We start from the raw sequence: 19726 nt of genomic DNA, 5'->3' as shown, positions 1-19726 counted from the left end.
GCTTTATCGTTTGGATGGAGTTGCTCATATCGCCGGTGTGATCAACGACGAGGTTAGTGGTTTATGAAAGCATTTTATGATAACGGTATTTGTTAATGGTTTTTGATAATGGTTTATGTTACTGTTAGTGGTTTAGGATAGTGGTTTAGGATAGTGGTGCAGGCTAATGGTTTATTGTTAATGGTTTTTTATAGCGGTTTATTTTAGTGTTAGCGGTTTAAGCAAGCGGTTTAGGCCAGTGGTTTTTGTTAGTGGTATTTGAAATTGGTTTTTGTAAGCGGTTTGTGTTAATTGTTTTGGATAGTGGTTTTAGTGATGGTTAGCGGTTTAGGGGGGTGGTTTGAGTTGGTGGTGTATGGTAGTGGGTTTTATTAATGGTTTTTTATAGCGGTTTATTTTAGTGTTAGCGGTTTAACTAAGCGGTTTAGCGGTTTAGCGGTTAACGGTAGTGGTTTATAATAAATGTGATCATGCATCTGTTTTTGTTAATGGTATTTGCACTAGGTTTGAGTGAGCGGTTTGTGTATAAAATGTTGGTCGTTTGTTTCATATATCTTTTACACATCACGATTTATTTTCTGGTTCCTTATGAAACATATTGTATATGTTAGTGGGTTGTGCATCTGTTCTAATTATGCGGTTTATGTACTGGCCAGCCTCGTCGTTGCATATCTAGCGTTAGGCGGCAGCAGGGGATGCGTCTTGATGAGAGGTACGTTCCGTACCTGCAGATGGCCGGATTGTACCATCTTGCGAGACTGAATGACAGATGGTTCCGACTAGACGAGCCCCTAGTCAGCGCATTCGTCGAGAGGTGGCGGCCTGAGACGCACACCTTCCACATGCCGTTCGGAGAGTGCACCATCACGCTTCAGGACGTCGCATACCAGCTGGGGTTGCTAGTGGACGGAGATTACGTTAGTGGTTGCCTGACAGACTTCCACCTTTACATTGAGGGTGGGAGACCTGCTTGGCAGTGGTTCCATGAGTTGCTCGGTGTTTTACCTCCCGAGAACCAGGTGCAGAAATTCGCAGTCAACTGCACCTGGTTTCAGGAGACATTTGCAGAGTGTCCAGACGGGGCTGATGAGGAGACAGTTAGGCGCTTTGTCCGGGCCTATATCATGATGTTATTGGGCATGCAGCTCTTTGCCGACAAGTCCGGCAATCGTATACACATCAGATGGCTACCTTATGTTGCTCGGCTTGAGGAGATGGGTCGCTACAGTTGGGGGTCGGCGGCACTTGCATGGTTGTACAGGTGCATGTGCCGAGTCGCCAACAGACATGTGGTGGAGTTAGCTGGCCCTTTACAGTTACTACAGTCTTGGATATTCTGGAGGTTTCCCACTCTTAGACCATCTGGGTATGATGAGATTAGCTGGCCCCTTGCCTCGAGGTACCGTTATTGTTTTGTATTATATATTCTTCTCGTATTTATTTTCGATTATGAAACCAATTTTAATGTTTCTCGTACGCAGATGGTCTGGTTACAATCCTGGGATTAGCAACAAGGGACCTCGGGTACAGATGGCTCGCCTGAAGATCGACTTGTTACAGCCTCGGCAGGTAAGTACGCAGAACATATGTGTATTTCAAGTCATTGTTTCAGTTTATATTGTCCAACCCTTTTAATTTTTATTTTTCCAGTTCATATGGATGCCCTATAGCGCACTAGACGTCATCCAGGTTGTACATCCAGAGGTCTTGGAGCCTCGGGATACGATGTTATGGCGGTGCAGGACGTCCCTGATTTACTTTGCGGTTGTGGAGTGGCATCAGGTTGATAGAGTTTTACCTCAGTTTGGCGGCGTTCAGCCCATACCGTCTCCCGCCTTGAACATCGACTTCTTGATGTCGAAGGATGGGAGAGGAGGTGACCGTTGGTTCCCGGCACAGTACGCTGACTGGCATGTTCACTGGCAGGAGCGTGCGGAGCACATTCTACAGTTTGACATCGTCCCCGACCCCGGTCCGTCACACGATTTCTTGACATGGTGGTATCAGCACGGAAAGAGGTTTTTGTCGCCGGAGATGTTATTGGGGGATCCGAGAGGTATTCCTATTCCAGATGAGGCTACGCAGAGGGGTGCAGGTCGACTTCCAGATATGGACCGGGTCGAGGACGTTCCCGACAGACGTCGTATTGAGCGGAGAGCACGAGTTGGGACACGTCGTAGCCAGCGGGAGTGGATCGGGGTGGATCTTGCTATGGATGACGTCGACCCCCCAGTTAGGGGTGGGGGGAGAGTTCGTGGTCGTGGAGGCAGGAGGAGAGTGGGTGCTGCTAGAGAGGGTGCCCAGATGCCTATGGGAGGTGATGTTGCGGGGGTTGATAGGGCCCATCAGGGCGGGCATGAGGGTGGGTCGCGTGGATCTGGTATGGGAGATCGGACGACTCACACTGATGCTGGGCTTGGTGGTGGAGGTCTTGGAGATTACTTCGTAGGTGTTCCCGGTGATGATCATACCCTTCAGGAGAGTACTCCATGGGTTAGTCCGGGCTCGATGTTTGGAGACTTGCTTGCTAGTGATGGCATTGTGGCCGAGTTTGGTGGACCGCATTTCCTTGATGATATCCGGACCATCATGCAGGAGGATGAGGCTGCAGCCGGACGGGTTCAGACGACAGGGACACAGGCACCCCTGGATGTAGATCTGAACGAGCCTGCCACGGTAGCTCCCCCGCATCCTTTTGCCATGGGTGGGACCCCAGCATCGGCCCAGACTATTGGGTCACATTCAGTTGCCGGCCCGTCATCATCCAGACCCGTGCATGCTGCGCCTGTGACCCTGAGACAGCCAGTTCCGGATGACAGCGACGAGTCTATTGAGGATGAGGAGCCACTTATACGGAGGAGTTTCCGGACACGGGTGCCACGCCGTTGCGGCACTGGATCGCACCTATTTAGATGATTTATGGATAGTGGTGTATGTCATGTTGTTATATTTATATTGTGTACCTTATTGGTTGGTTATCATTGTTATGGTATGTACGTTGTAGTTATGTTATTTGATGTTATGGTATGTACTTTGTTGTTTTGTTATGTCATTTACTATGATGTCTTCTACTTTTCTGTTATGATATATAGTTTGATGTTATGTTGTTTGTTTTAGATACTAATTTCAATCATTTAAAACATATTCAGCAGAAATATTTGGTATGAATAACAAGTTTCATTACTAATAGGAAACAACTTAGTACAATGGACCACAATGGTTGCTAACTGAAGTAGAAGACAAGTGCTAATAGATTAACAAATCTCTTATTGATTTCCAGCAGTCCCGCTGGGGCCTGCGCCTTGTGGACAACTACGCCTGGTGTGACCTGGCTGCCTGCAGAGGCCACATCTCTTTGGCCGGTTCGGATCTGCTTCATCCATGTTGGTGCGGATTCTTGTGGATCTAGGACGACCCTCCCGCGCACGCCTCATATTCGGATCCGGTATAACGGTTGGCCCTGCATAAGGTGGCCAGAAACCCTCTGGAATGGGTGGTGTAAATCCCATCTGATAGACACCGAAAACGGAACTCAGGCGATAGACCTCGTGGACGTAGGGCTGCCATGTAAGTCGTGAATAAGCACAGCATGCCAGTGCGTGCGGACAGGGAAAGTGAAGTGCTTGGAAGTATCCACAATCACAAGTCTTAGACCCTAATGAGACTCTGTACGTACCAAGGGAGAATGAACCTGTCGGAGTCGTCTCAGCAACGGTGTATTCCGAGTTATCCCTGTCGTAAACAGTCACCGTGAAGCACCTGGCTGTCTTCAGGTTGGCCTCGATACACTTTACTAGGTATTGACTGAATTGTTGTCCAGTACCCATCTGAGCCTCGGCCTCCCTTCCCTTACGGACAAATAGCTCAGCTAGCCTTCCGTATGTGGCCTTCACCAGCGAGCAAACAGGGAGGTTTCTTACCCCCTTCAGGATTGAGTTGACACATTCAGAAATATTGGTCGTCATGTGCCCGAATCTCCGACCCTCATCACAGTACTGTGTCCACAACGAATACTCGATTCGGTTCGCCCAGTCACACATTGCCGGATTCTCAGAGCGCAGAATGTCAAACCAGTAGTCGAACTCCACTTTAGTCTTCGCATATGCGGCGTTAACAAGAAGCCTCCGGGCATCTTTTCCCTTGAACGTCAATGCAAAATTCGATGCAACGTGTCGAATGCAGAACGCCCGGTACGCAGTTGGGGGTAGCCATCCCCCATCCGGAGCCTCGAGTGCTGCCTTGATGCCATTATGCCTATCTGAAATAACTAACAGACCCGGCTGAGGTGTCACGTGCTCACGGAGGTGGGAAAGAAAGAAAGACCATGACTCAGCATTCTCACCCTCGACTAGTGCAAATGCCACGGAGAGGATGTTCGAGTTTCCGTCCTGTGCAATGGCGACTAGCAGTGTTCCCCCATACTTCCCATATAGATGGGTCCCATCAATACTCACCAAAGGCTTGCAATGACGGAATGTCTGGATACAAGGGGGGAAAGTCCAGAACAGCCTATGAAAATAAACCTGAGACTCGTCAACCTGTCCCCCAACTCGAACAGGGCAAGTCTTGAGGACGGCTACAGTGCCAAGCATCGTCAGCTGAACTCCTAAAACCCACCTAGGGAGCTCGTTGTACGACTCGTCCCAGTCCCCATATATGACGGCAACGGCCTTCTGCTTCGCCATCCATACCCTCCTGTACGTTGGCCTGAACCCAAATTGTGCGGCCGTGGCATTTTGAAGCACCTTGATGTTCACAGCTGCATCAGCCCTAACCATCGGCATAATGAAGGTGGATATCACATGGTAGTCCAGACTCCTATGGTCGCTGGAGATGGAGCTGGCGAGACATGTATGCGGACCGTTGTATCGCTTCACTTCCCAGATACCCTTCCGCTGTCGGAGACTCATCCGAATGAGCCATGTGCACCCATTCCCAAACTCAGAACACTTTCCCACATACCTGCGATAGTCAGACTCAACGACCTTGTACTGGACCCCTCGGCGGATACTGTACGTCTTCACATTGAACAGCGCCTCATCTTTATCCTGAAATTGTTGGCCAACCTGAAACTCGTTCACACCGGCAGACCCCTCGGTATCTCTAGCGCCAAATCCTGAGGGCAGCAGAGCATTTTCGTCCTGCCGCATGGCATCCAGGTCCAACGAGGAAAAATGGGGTGGATACTGCTGTGTGCCAGAACTAGATCCACCTGTAGCCCTTCTCGGAACAGTAGTTCCAACATCATCGCCGCTTTCATCAGCGATCAAATCCGGCTCCACGTCATCGTCATCTGGATCATCAAACAAACCATCACCAACACCAACCGGTGTGGGACAATGTACCTCGGTGGGAATATGTTCCCCATGCCGAACCTCATCTCCAACATTCCCGCCCAGATCGACGGCAAACGAAGGGGACGCAACAGGCTGCATCGGTGGCTCATACACAGGAGCAGAGGACGAAGCAACAGCAAGTCTCGAGCTCGACCCGGCAACCGCGGCTATAGTATTCGCATTCCGGTTTGAACCACCCGAGCTAGATACCACATCAACCAACTTAGCCAACAACTCTGGTGTCCTTACCTCGGGAAACTGCCTACGACAAAGAAACATAACCTGCAAGTCCTCGTTACTGCCGATTGTGGAACAATCAAACTTCACGGTGTCATGGAGCACCGCTGTTGGAATGCGGTAGAAAAACTTCTTGACCCTTTTAACTCCTTCGAGACCAAGCTTATCCAGCACACAGCTAACAAGAGCATCGTAGGTGGTTGTTGGCGTCACGATAATACATAGTGGATCCTTATCAGTGAACTTCACGCCGGATCGAGTTTTTCTCTTAATCGACCCTCTATAATGTACCAACACTAGGAAACTCTCCTCACTAGCCATCTCCCCACTTTGTTCATAGCATCATGAGTTCACAGCATATATATATAGCCCTGGTTCGTGCTATATATATATATATAATTCGAAACAATTTGTTTCGAATTATCACAACCTAACCTAGTAATTCGAAATAACTAAACTCGAATTCCTTACTTATAATTCGAAACAATTTGTTTCGAATTATGTTGAAACACAAGCTAACCTAGTAATTCGAATTAATTAGACTCGAATTCTTTATGTATATTTCGAGACAAATTGTTTCGAATTACCTTATGTTGTTACCTTCATAGTAATTCGAATCATATTGATTCGAATTACTTTAACTCGTTGCATGCACATAATTCGAATGAAATCAATTCGAATTACTTGAGAGCATAATTCGAATCTTATTGATTCGAATTACATAATAATTGGTCCTGGTGGATACAGGTGAAGATTTTTGATTTGACGGATTTAGGTAATTTCGAAGTCTCCTTGGTTTATTTGGGTTTTTTGCCCTATTTTTTAATTTAGTCTTCGGAATATTTTTTAATTAAATTTATCTTTTAAAAATTTTAAATTAGTCTATGTTAGTTTTTGTGTCTTTTTTTTTGTTGATAGTGTTAAAATTTGTTAATGTGGCACGTTAAGTGACAACACAATACATTTTTAAGAGTCCAATTGACTATTAACATAATAAATTTATGAAATTAGATCAAATCAAAATGACACTGTTAACAATAAAAGTGATAGAGACTAACATGACTAATTTAAAATCTTTTGAAAATCAATTAAATCCTATAGTCCAATTCAATTTTCAAAACCATAATTTCTATTTTTTAAAGTGAGAAGAAGAGAGTAAACACGGCCATAAATAAGAGAAACAGAAACGACAATAAAAAAGTTACTGTTGGAATAAAATTGATTTTAAATATTTTAAAAGATGGTTTTACCAATTTTCTAACAAAAAATAGTAAAAAAGATAATTTATTTTAATAAAATATTAGCTAATAAAATTACACAAATGTTTTTATTTTAATTTGACTTGTCTTAATTGAATCTATGTACATCAAATTGATTAAGCTCGATTTATCAATTTATACATAAATCAAATTAATTAAATTCAATTTATGCTCAAAAGTTCAAAACGTGTAAATATATCATTTTAAATATATCATTTTTTCAATCTAAATCAATCCAACCCAATATGTATTAATATGTTCTTTGTTTTTCATTAAAATGATATAAAATCAAACTTTAAATAAGCAATATAAAACTGAATCGAATTAACCTGCGTCGATTTATGCATACTACACTTAATATATTGAATTAGTCCGTTAAAATTGAATTTATCTCATTCGGGTTTTTTTTATCAAAAATTTTAGATTTTCAAAAGAAACACTCTCTCTTGAACTATTAAATCGAGGTAGCTAAAATTAATTTATGTATTTTGAGCTTTTGAGCATAAATCAAGTTTAGGTAATTGTGTAAATTGACAAATCGAACTTAACTGATTCGATTTATATAAGATTTGGCATATAACTAAACTAGAATCAAAACATCTTAGTAATTTTGTTGACCAATCATTTTATTTAAGTAAGATGCTAAAAAGAAAAAGTAACAAAATCTTAGCATATATAGCTTTCTATTTAAAACCCCAAAACAAAAAGAAAAAAAAAAGAAGAGACTGTGTATTTCTGACTTTATATTATTTCATAATAAACCTTCGCATCAACTTAACAAGAAACTCAAGAAAAGAAGCAATCTTATGCAGTGACTCTCTTCAGGATTGAAGAAAAGATAACAAAGCAACCTATGAACCATTGTCTAAGAAAAAAAAGTAGCAAATAGAACATGAATATTTACTTGAAGTAGTAGCATCGAGACCTAACTACCACGGGATGATGATAATATTTACTTGCAATACAGTTGGATTAGAAAAAGGTTACAAAACTTACAAAAAGATGAGAAGGACAATTCAATCGGATTAGATGTATGCATCTTTGAGAAAATTTACGAAGACACAGAAAACAAACACAATAAACACATCAACAAATAGATCCGAAATGGAAAAGAAACAAAGCCAACTAAACTCCTAATAACACATAAATAGTGGTGGATCCATAAATTTTATAAGAGGGGCTAAATTAAATATAAAACAAATTAACATATAATATAACAAAAAGTCAATAAAATATAATTTATAGTATATAGATTAAAATTAATAATTATATTATATAAAAATCAATATTCAACTACATACTTTTAAGTTTTTAGTATTTTTAAATTTGTTCTTTGATATTTCATATAACTAAAATGATCAATTTACTATCTGAAATAAATTTTAAAACATTCTCTTTTTCAACATATATAATCATATAATCTGCTAAAAATTTATTTTTTTATTTTATTTTAATAATTTTTATTGTTTAAAAAATATATTCAATTGTTATTGTTGTCATAAAAAAAGTCAAAATAAAAATTTTTTTATAGTTGTTAATTTTTTACATTAATCAAAACCTATATATTTCAATAATTTTTCAATTATTTATATATTTATAAGCTTTTATTGTTTTTTAAATTTATTTTTTATTTGCTACTAATATATTATAATACACATTATAATTTATACATATTAAATTACTAACATGTATTTTTTTTAGTGTGTAATATATTAAAATATATTTAATCTATAATTAATATATATTAATTATATAATAATAATAAACTAATAATACTACCTTTTTTTTTTAATGGGGGACCATGGCCACCTTAGACCCCCTTGGATCCGCCATTGCACATAAATACACACAGTTGTTCTACCAATTATATATGGCACGGAAGGCAAATTTTAGAGAGAAAGACAATACCTTTCTCTTGAAGAATTTGTGCTTAGGGATTTGCTTTCGGTTGTTGGAAGAACAAGGGCCCATGGGGTTATGCAAAACCCAATGGATATGGTCATCTTTTTTTTTGGGATAAGAGAAAGGGAATTTTTTATTTTGGTCATCTCTACAATATTCGCGTCATTATGTGAGTTTCAATTAATTCTAAGTTTAAAATGTATTTGATTTAAAGCTAATTAACTGTCATCCTAATCACAATGTGCGTTACACAAGAGGACTACATGCAGAGAGTGGAGGTTGCGACCTAGCAATTTCATCTTAGTAGGAATGCCCTCGACTCCGATGCCTCAGTCGTAGATCCTGATGGAATTTGGCGTGAGACCGCCACTAAACCCTACAAGAATCGCATCTATGGGTCATTATTCGCTAGCGGCCTCCGCACCTCTACATTGGCAGCTTCATATACCTCTGCCTCTACCACCAACCCTGCCGATTCCAAGAAAGTTGTCGACTTGAAGGAGAAGGTGCAGAAGCTCACATAGGAGCTTTACCAACAAGCTCAGCAGTCTGAACAAAGGTACAACTAGCTTCTTGCACGCGTGAGAGACACCGTTGCCATTAGGTCAGAACTGACGGAAAAAACTGGAGCGGCTAGAGCTTTTGCAAGACCAGATGGCGGTATACAATGACCAGATGCGTGTTGGAGGCAGCGCTGCTAGTGGGGCACCGACATCAACACCTAGTCCGCCGCTTCAGTAGGGGGAAGACGACGACGATGACGACAACGACGATGACAATTACCGAGATCCATAGAGTTTTAAGGATTTAATTTATTTTATGTCTATTTCATTGTATTTTTTCTTTGACTTTTTATTATATTCAGACCCTTGATATTTAATAAAATCATTGGTTGATTTATGATAATTTTAAATTTGCACCTTAATTTTGTAAAAAAAATTAATTTGACTACTAATTGTGTGGTAATTGTGCAAAAAAAAAAAGCATACCGTCAGATTTGCCAGCGGAATAATCTGACGGTAATTGGACGCCACAAAACATAATATGGTGCCAAAGTTACCATCCAAAAATTCCGACGATAACAACCTCTTATTTTTGTCGCATTAATTACAAAATTTGATGCAAATTTTGCCAGCAATTAGCGTCGAACGAAATAATCCGCCTGTAAAAATTTTTTGGCACTGTTTATACCGTCAAATTCAATCTACTGGTAAATTCGATGGTACTCAACGTTTTTCTTGTAGTGATGCTTGATTCTCAACCCATTGCAACATTAATGGCTGGTACTCTGAAGCTTGACAACTCGGGTGCTGCCTTCGACAAACATTTTCTATACAGGTCTATAGTGGGTGGATTACAATATGCCACCATTACTAGGTCTGATATCATATTCTAAGTGAAAAAGGTATCTCAATTTATGCATGCTCCCATGGAACAACATTGGAAGGAAGTAAAAAGAATACTGCGCTACTTGGTTGGGACAATTGACTTTGGTCTTGAAATACATAAAATCTAGGAGTTCAGAATCTTAGCCTTTTGTATCTCGAATTGGGTAACAGACCTAGTGTAACACCCTAATACTTTTAAATTGAGTTAAGCTTTATTTGGATTATATTTAATAGCTGATATTCAAAACCTTGTGAAATTTTTCTTTTAAAACAAATGTGAAATATTTATATAAAATAATTTATAGATAAAAATGTTGAATAATTAGTTTTTATTAGAATAGTTACTAGTTGAAAAATATAAGTGGATTTGAAAATACTAACATGAAAAATCAGTGTACTAAACTATGAAGGTACAACAATGACAAGCTTTACTCATACCAAATAAAAAAGGAAATATAATAGTTACATTGCAATCAGTCAATAAGGATAAAATAAGACACATAAAAAATCCTAATTCTCTTAATTTGTTTAACTATGGCTAAAACAATCGCATATTCTTTCTTCTTAAGGTAAATGTTTAATGTTTTGTATCTACGTCCTCGATGGCTTGCTCCCACTAGTACACCTGTCTTTTCACCTCAACTGTATTACTTCGTACTGCATCGTTTCTGAAGATGGTACGGAGAGAGGGGTGAGAAACAAAAGTTTCTCAGTAGTTTATCTATATGGTGTCATCGTATCCATCCCCAGCCACTCCGAGTTTTAAAATAAAAACAGTGATGATGCAATGTTGTTCAATTATTATTTTCAAAAGTCTTGATTAGTCGGAGTGGTGTGACTTTTAGATGCTTCTCATTTACTTATGTTATGACATGTGTAATGCATACAAAATGGCTATAGCGTTAAAACATATAAAGGTAACTCATAAACCTTGGTATGATGTTCTCATAGGCCATAAAGCAAGACAAAATAAATAATAAATAAGAGAAGAATAGTAACATTACCATAGATAAGTCAAACAGAATAGATCTGAATGAAATAAAGATCTTAAACAATATCATACATCATACAAAAAGGAACTTTGAAAAAAAGAAGGATCTTTGAATGCAATAATAAACATAATCATAAATAAAAAAAAAAGATAAAAGAAGAACAATCATGATCACACTTTTCATTGTACTTTTCATTACTTTTTCTTGTAGCTTTTATAGAAGGTATTGAGCTTAAACCGGTATAAAAGGTGGGAGTCCCCTTTCCTTACCGAAAGTTCTTATTCCAAACGTTTTGACGATCACCTTCCCTTACCGAAGGATCATATCGATATCTTGTCTTTGGGGGTCACCTTCCCTTACCGGAGGATAATTCCCTCAGTTCAATTTACAATTAAGGTTATTTAGATATACACAAGAAAAGAGTTATATCAACAAAGATATCTTATTATATAAAATTGATGGGAGTCTCCTTCCCTTACCGAAGGTTCCCAAAAGTTTGCCGATCACCTTCCCTTATCAAAGGATCATCTCGATTATCTTGTCTTTGGAGGTCATCTTTCCTTACCGAAGGATTATTTCCTCAGTTCTTTATGCACATAAGATTTTTATTATAATGCATAATGCGTATGAAGGAAAGAGACATTATCATGACATCTAATGCTAACATCTATATATGACATAAAAATTAGCATAAAACCCCTACCTTGAGTGAAGTTCCGTTAGGTATTCCGATGCAAATAGATGCGGTTTGTTAGTGAAGAGAGACTTGTTTCATGGCTAGACTTTGTGTATACTAGAATTTTTTGTATAGAAAAAGAGAATAGAATGAGAAAGGAAGGATCAAATAGCTCTCAGGTATGTGCAGATTATGTTAGGAGGCATTTAGGTGAAATCTTCAATCTGAATCGTCACTTTGTGAGTCCTATAACTTTTTTTACATTTGGAATTTGGAATTAGCTATTAGAGACAAATTTATAGAGAATTGAATTAGCTTTAAAACGAATCCTAAATGAAGTCAATCGAATAACCACAGCTTGAGATATTTTTGAAATATTGTTAGTATATCAGGCTGACTGATAAGAGCGCGATTTTCTACTCTGAACTTGTAACCGATTTATCTACCTAATTTAATTTGAATTTAATTTTATACTGAACTTAAGGAATAGAGCTAGTATTCTTATCTTTTTATATAACAAAATATCATTCAAATCTAATAAATGTAGAATTAGTTATAACTATGTTTTAAAAGGTTGTTTACTGTCGGTTAGAGATTTACTACCACTAATGCTTTCATATGTTTAAATTTTAAATTCAAATCTTAAATCATTACCATTTTAATTAATTAATTAGTTATTAAAAAAATGACTTGATTCAAAAAGTTAGGATGTTACACCTAGTAGATAGAAGATCAACTTCAGGCTACTGTCTATTCTTTAGAGTGAATCTCATAAGCTGGTCGAGTAGGAAACAAGCAGCAATAGCCAGATCAAGTGCAGAGGCTGAATTTAGAGTCCTTGCTGATGCCATGACTGATACCATATGGCTGCAAAAAATTTTTCGTGAAATGCACATTCCAGCTGGACCATCTCCAACCTTGTTCTGTGACAATCAAAGCATAATCTTTATGAGACAGAATTTAATTTTACACCACCGCTCAAAACACTTTGAGATTGATCTTCATTTTGTTCGAAATCGAGTTGTAGATAGAAAGGCATTCGTAATTTACATTCCATCATAGGATCAAATTGCTCATGCACTAACAAAGCCTGTAAGTCATGATGCTTTCCTAAGGTTCAGAACCAAAGTGAGATTGATTGAATAACCTAAGCTCAGTTTAAGAGAGAATGTTAGAGTAAGTAGAGAAGAAGTCGTTGTTGACTGATAGAATTGCTAAAAATTAGGAGTTAGTTTCTAGCTCAATTGAGTTAGTAGGGAGTTACTTATACTGATCTGGCAATTCTATTAGAAGGGTTGTTAGTTTGTTAAAAAATTCTCTCCCTAGTTACTACTATAAATATAAGGATCTAGCTCCCTTTTTGTAATAAATCAGAACTAATGAACTCTCACACATTTTTTTATTACATTTTCTCTCCGCCTTCATCTCTCTCCTTTCTATTCTTACCTTCTCTTCTCAGATCTATAGAGTTTCTGATACCTTTTCATAGTATCAGAGTTTTAGGTTTTGATTTATGACAGCATCAAATTAAATTTCAACTAGTTATATAATTAAATTTCAACTAGTTATAGCAAAATAAATTTATTGTTTTCGAGTTCTGATTTTATTGCTTTTGCTGTTAAAATTATATAATTTCATTTTTATTGTATTTTTATTTCTGAAATAAAAATAAAACACTACCAAAACACACAAAAACTTTAAGAAAATAAAAAATTTAGAATTAAACTTGTAAAATTTTAAAATAATCACATTCACCATAAAGATTAATTAGGGCATTAATTTTCACTTGATTAGAGACAGTTCTTTATGCACATGTCCTTGACCGAAAAATTTGAGTAATGGACTATTAGTTTTATTATCTTAAAATTTGGGTAAACTTTACTCAAAAAATAAAATACAAGATGACTTTTCAACAAATAATATATAATTTTTTTAGAATAAATAAGAATTTGATCTATTTTTACATTTAGTTAAAATTGAACTCTTAAGTACTTTTCTATGAGTGTTGTACTCTATTAGTAGTTTAGTCTCTCTCTAATTATTTTATTAGAGATTTTTTTAATGATAAAAATAAAGTTGAGCTGCAAAATGAAATTATAAAGTCAACGCTTATATATCTTAAGAAAATTTTATTTTTTTTATTCTCAAATATTTTTTCTTGATCAATCTCTTTTTTTTTTCTGGCTTTCTTCTTTCACTAACATAATACATCTTTTTTGGGTTTACGAGAATTTATGATTTTGGAATTTATTTTTGTGTTTCTTAGTAGAGAAAACTAGAAACTCTATTTGAGATATTAATTATAGAATTTTCTAAAGGTAATATACTAAAATAAATAATTTTTTTTGGTTAAATAATTCTGACAATAAATAGTAATAATCCACTTACTCAGAATAATAATGATGAATAGGTTTTGAGGTTTTTCTCCTCAAATAATGTGAGAAATATTTTATTAACTAATGCAAAAAAAATTCATTTACTAAGAAATAAAATATTAGAGTTGATTTCTTTTTATCTTAAATATGATTAAATGATAGTAATTTTTATATTTATAATATATTAATATTAATTTATATACTACTCAACTATTAATTTAGCCTTTAAAATTCTCAACACTTGTTAAAATAGCTTTTACATTTAAATAATCAAATTAATTCCTAAATTTATAAATCATAAATCTTCACTTGTTCTTAATTTAATTATCGTTTACCTCATATTATATTATATTATATATATAAATTTTAATAGAACTAAATTAGGATGATTACAGTAACGATGTAAGTATTGTTAAAATTAAAGTTATATATTTTTTTAATATTTTAATAATATTTTTTTTAAGAAACACATTTTAAAAAAGCGTTATTTAACAATAAAAAATGTTATTTTAATTTTAATAATATTTTTTAAAAATCATAACAATCTTAGTATAATCATATTGAAATAATACATATATATATATATATATATATATATAAAAGTGTATCAATATATAATAATGTCTCTATTAGTTTAATAAAAATATAATTAGTTAGATGAGAAGTGACACTTATTAATAATTATTTTAAAAGATTTTGAAATTCAAGTTTTGTAAATAGCAAAAAATATTTTTTATGGATTAATATAGTGAATAATAATTCAAGAATGGAAGTTGTGCACTAATTTTTTTCTTATCTCATTATATTAATAATATAATAATATTTAAAAATAATAATAAATTGTCTAAAATACTCAAAGTTATCTTATTTTTTATTAAGATAATATTTAATTTGATCTTTAAATTTTTACGCGAAACTCAATTTAATCCATAAAATTTCGATTGCCTTTATTTAGTTTTAAAATTTAGCGAATATGACTTATGTTAGTCCCTGTGACACATAAACGTTAAATGAATGCTCACGTGAATAAGTGATTGCCACAATATGTTATAATTCTATATAACGACGTTATTTTGGTTTTTGTACTTAAATAATCCAAAAACAACTTCACAAGTGATATTTATTAAAAATTTTCCTTCCAAATCAAGTGATATCTAACTGTCCTTAGTATATTTTGGACTATTTGAAAGCCAAATCAAAATTGCACCATATTACAAGTTTCAGTGTGGTATCTAACTGTTCAGGTCAATGTTTTATTAATGTTTGCGTGTTAAAAATTATCTTAGAGATTAATATGAGTCACTTTTGTAAAGTTTAAAAATTAAATTAAAGATTATTTTTTTATTTATTCCGTAATTAGTATTAAAATAATTGAATAATATAGATATAATAAATATGTAATTAAATGAAATAATAGATATTAAGTTAAAGAGTTTAATTTTGATGTACTATAAAATATTTTATTCTATTATTTTGGATGACCATATATATAATAAATATCTGACTTTTTTAAAGTTATACAATCACTTAAAAAAAATACGTTAATTTATACCATAAGTAATTTTTAAATTAAAATAATAAAACTCATAAATAATAAATATTACATATTTAAAAATAATTAAAATATTATTTTATTATTTTACTAATATTACAAACTTTAGAAAATCTTGTTTTATACCATAAATATAAAAAATACACGTAAAACTATTTCATATTTACAAGGTATTAAAATTAAATTGTTTCCTTGGAACGAAAACATGCTTTCGCCAAACCCAACTTCCCCATCCCCCACCCCCAAAAAAAAAAAAAAAGTTGGGTTTTGCATAACCCCAAAGGTCCCTCTTCTTCCAAAATAAGCACAAATTCCTCAAGAGGAAGGGATTAGAGGCAGGTATTGTCGTCGCCGATGACGTTGCTGCCGCCGCTGTTGTCATAGAAGTTGTGTTCTCCGCCGCGCAACACTCTCAGCTTCACCACCACCGTCCACCCGGAGCAACCCCATTTTGTACTTTATTCAAACAGCAGTGAAGCCCTTGGGTCGCCGAGTCGCCGCTATTACTTTACAACAATCACATTGTAATTCTTTTCCTCTCTAATATTTGTCTTCCGTGCCATATATAATTGACAGAACTTTCGTTCGTGTTTATGTGTTATTAGGAGTTGATTTGGCTGTGTTTGTTTTCCATTTTGGGTCTATTTGTTTCTGTGCTTATTGTGTTTGTTTTGTGTGCCTTGATAAATTTGCTCAATGATCAATACTGGATACATCTAATCCAATTGAATTGTCTTTCTCATCTTCTTGTTATGTTCTGTAACGTTTTCTAATCCAACTGCATTGCAAGTAAATATTATCATGATCCAGTGCAAGTTAGGGCCTGATGTTACTGATTCAAGTAAATATTCATGTTCTATTGCTGCTTTTCTTAGGAAATTGGTTCATAGTTTGCTTTGTTATCTTTTCTTCAACCCTGAAGAGAACCACTGCATAAGATTGCTCTCTTCTTGAGTTTCTTAATAAGTTGGTACCAAACACTGTAAGTGGTTAGAGACCTTTTTAATTTGAGATGTTACAATTTGTTTTTTCATTAATTCCCCTTCTTGATGTTCTACTTAGAAGTTATAATGCTACTCTTGTGGAATTACTTTCTTTCTTTCTTCTTCTTTAAAGCAATTTAACATTTGACTTTGTATGTTTCTCTGTTTTCTAGCACTTTTCCTTCTATAAAATTTAAGTTTCGGATTCTTTGTGTTGCAAAAAAGGAAAAAAAAGAGCAAGATCCACATCAGAGAAGCCACTGGATGCAAAGGTTTATTATATAATAATATAACAGAAAAACAATGTTATTGGTACAAAAATGTTTGAGTACTGCTAGGGAGCCAATGGCCTAAGCATACAATGTGTACACAATTCATCTCTAATACCATATCATGAAACCACTCATTCCAAAAGCGTAACCTGACAGGACAATGTAACACTAATGGTCATATCTCTAATACTTCCTAAACCTCTATTGTACACATTGTACGCTTAGGCCATTGGCTCCCTATACTTATTCAAAATGTTTATATTCCAAAGTCTCTTATCTTTTTTTATTTGAAAATTTGAATATTTCCTATCATCCCTTCAATCTTTTGCAACATTATTGTGTTCTCTTTTACCCTGTGGCAACTATTTGTGATCTTAACCCTACAGAATTGTGTTTAATGTCATTATTTCAGCCTAGAAACAAAATTCTTAGACAAAATCATATTCATCCTTGGTTACAAACTCAAGTATATGATTGAAGAGAGGGACTTATAGCACAGGTACTAATGATGATGCAATCATGCAAAACAAAGACTCTTTAAAAAAAAAAAAGATGATTTTGCAAGTAGAAACTTCTTTCTCATCTTTTTTCAATTCTTTAACCTTAGAAACAAGGCCGCATTTTATTGGGTGCAACAAGCTTTGTTAACTCCCACATCCATGCCTCTACAATAGCAGACCTTTATTTTTATCACCACTAAAAAGTTTTCTGTTATTTGTTGAGAGCTTTCTTTTCTGTTTTCAAATGAATGTTGGAATGCAAATAGTATGGTGTACCTTAAAACTGTGATATTATAAACAAATGGGAATGATGAGGAACAGTGAGGAATAACAAATGAGAAATGATTAGGAATAGTGAGGAATAAGAGTAGTATGGCGTACCTTAAACCTGCAACCATTGCTCTCCGCATCTCTCTATATTTTGTTTGTCCATCACTTTTATTGGCTATTGGCATATTACATTCAATGTCATTGGTCTTTTGTTTTACATTGTTGATAGGTTAAGTGCATATATACCAAACTACAAACCTTCCATGCATTGTGAAAATATAATATTTGTATAGAAATGATTAATTTTGATTTGTAATAACTTCTATTGTGTAGCAGGAGGAAAGGAGCTTCTGTGCAGATATTTGGTACCAGGAATAAATCCTAAACCCTGGCTTTTGTATAGGGTTCATTGTTCTCTATTTCTTATTGCTTTTCTCTCTTTATTAGTTCCTCATGAAGCCTGTGCAAAGCAGCAACACTGCAAAAAGCAAATTAAAACTATCCCAAAGGGCTAAAAGCAAACGGAAGAGAGACCTAAAAGAAAAAGATGTTGTATTAGTGGAGACCCCATCTCAGTTCTCATTTGCTATAGCCAGAACTGCAGTTGCTCAGATCTGTCAGTCAGTTGGATATAAAAAATCTACACAGGGTACTCTTGAAAACTTCACCAATGTTGCTATGAAGTATCTCGAAGCAACAGCAAGAACAGCTGCCTCTTTCGCCAACACTTCCAATCGGACTGAAGCTAATCTATTTGACCTCATCAATGGCATTCATGATCTGTACTCTGTTCAAGGGTTTCCCAGTGGCTCAGAGATGCACAAGAATGACTTACTAAGGTCTGGAGCTTTGAAAGAGATTATGAACTTTGTAAAGTACTCTAACGAAGTACCATTTTCCAAACCAATTCTACACAAAAATGTCTCAGGAATTCCAAAGTTAGAATCAATCACTGATTCTAGCTCCTCATGTTCTAATAAAACAAAAGGTCAAGGTTTTCATATTCCAAGATGGCTGCCAGAGTTTCCCGAGGAAAGGTTGTACAAGAATTGTCGTAAGGTTTCGGTTAAGGAGAGGAAATTCGGTGAGAAACTCTGGGAACATTCGCTTGGAGCAGAACATTTCAGTGGTAATTTGGAAGAAAATAAAAGCGAATCACAGATCAATGGGATTAATGGGAAAGAAGAGAAAGATACCAGGATTGTTTTGGCACAGGGAAGAGGAAAAGTGAAGTTTAGGATGGGTGGAGTGGGTGGGGAGGAAGAGAAGCGTGTTGATTTAGGTGTGAATATGATGAATCGTGTCTGCAAAGGAAGGAAACGAGTTTCTTGGAATCTTGATAAATTAAATAACTGTATGGCTGTGGAAAATGAAGATGACATGAGTGCATGCAAGAGAACGAAGATTGCATAGCTTTTATGGTGATGCTGAAGGGTGTGGCTGGGCAATGAGTGAAAAATTTTTGATAGTAATTAGAATGTAATGTAGATAGCATTTACATATAATAGATTGATATATGGATTTTCCTCTGTCTTCTACTCAAGGTGTAGAACTCGTTTCATTGTGCAAAAAGGATTTTGTGTAGCCGCTAGGGCGGGTAAGGAGCGTCGTGTTTTGTATGAAACCAAAATATCAAAAGCAGATATGCAAGTTGGTTTTAGACCCCATTTGATGTTAGAAAACGGAGCGTGCGAGCGGAAGAGCAAAATTTGTGCAATTGATGCAAAAGGAATATTAACTATTTTACTAAAAAAATATGATATAATAAAGCTACAAAATGAGTTAAGTACTCTGTCTTAACCAAATTATTAACGAGATATAAAGTGGTAATTTGTAATGCCTCACCCGAAAATATTTTAAGTGAAGTTGTGTCAATCATGACACTAGTAAAAAGTGATATAATTTTGTTCTATTTTAATAATATGAATTAATTGTTATAATTTACTGTTAACTAGTTTTTTTTTTTAACTTGCTATTTTATTAA

At 35.6% G+C, this 19726-nt stretch overlaps 2 protein-coding genes and 1 pseudogene across 5 annotated transcripts; 2 read left to right on the top strand and 1 right to left on the bottom strand.

Annotated features, from left to right (window-relative positions):
* Positions 1-61: 61 nt before the first annotated feature.
* LOC148575814 (uncharacterized) lies at positions 62-5894 on the bottom strand (annotated as a pseudogene).
* LOC110270006 (protein MAINTENANCE OF MERISTEMS-like) lies at positions 696-2916 on the top strand. Its single transcript, XM_088500493.1, has 3 exons — positions 696-1399; positions 1482-1569; positions 1651-2916. Exons 1-3 carry the CDS (start codon positions 696-698, stop codon positions 2914-2916), a joined length of 2058 nt encoding a protein of 685 aa, XP_088356619.1.
* A 10022-nt stretch (positions 5895-15916) lies between the features above and the next one.
* On the top strand, positions 15917-19409 carry LOC107626111 (uncharacterized). 4 transcript variants are annotated; one of them, XM_021118003.2, is made up of 4 exons: positions 16104-16241; positions 17385-17471; positions 18079-18107; positions 18190-19409. In XM_021118003.2, the coding sequence occupies exon 4, from the start codon at positions 18196-18198 to the stop codon at positions 19153-19155; it is 960 nt and encodes a 319-aa protein (XP_020973662.1). In that variant the 5' UTR covers positions 16104-16241; positions 17385-17471; positions 18079-18107; positions 18190-18195; the 3' UTR covers positions 19156-19409. The 4 variants fall into 4 exon arrangements, with proteins under 4 accessions (XP_016184409.1, XP_088357259.1, XP_020973662.1 ...); XM_021118000.2 differs by having other exon boundaries at positions 18076-18107; XM_016328923.3 differs by lacking the exon at positions 17385-17471 and having other exon boundaries at positions 15917-16241; positions 18076-18107.
* The last annotated feature ends 317 nt before the right edge of the window (positions 19410-19726 follow it).

Source organism: Arachis ipaensis, chromosome B1 (assembly GCF_059453495.1).
Source record: "Arachis ipaensis isolate K30076 ecotype BB chromosome B1, ASM5945349v1, whole genome shotgun sequence".
In the NCBI taxonomy this organism is placed as follows: domain Eukaryota; kingdom Viridiplantae; phylum Streptophyta; class Magnoliopsida; order Fabales; family Fabaceae; genus Arachis; species Arachis ipaensis.
Note: the sequence above shows the minus strand (reverse complement) of the source record. Positions and strands in the feature narration are given on the sequence as shown.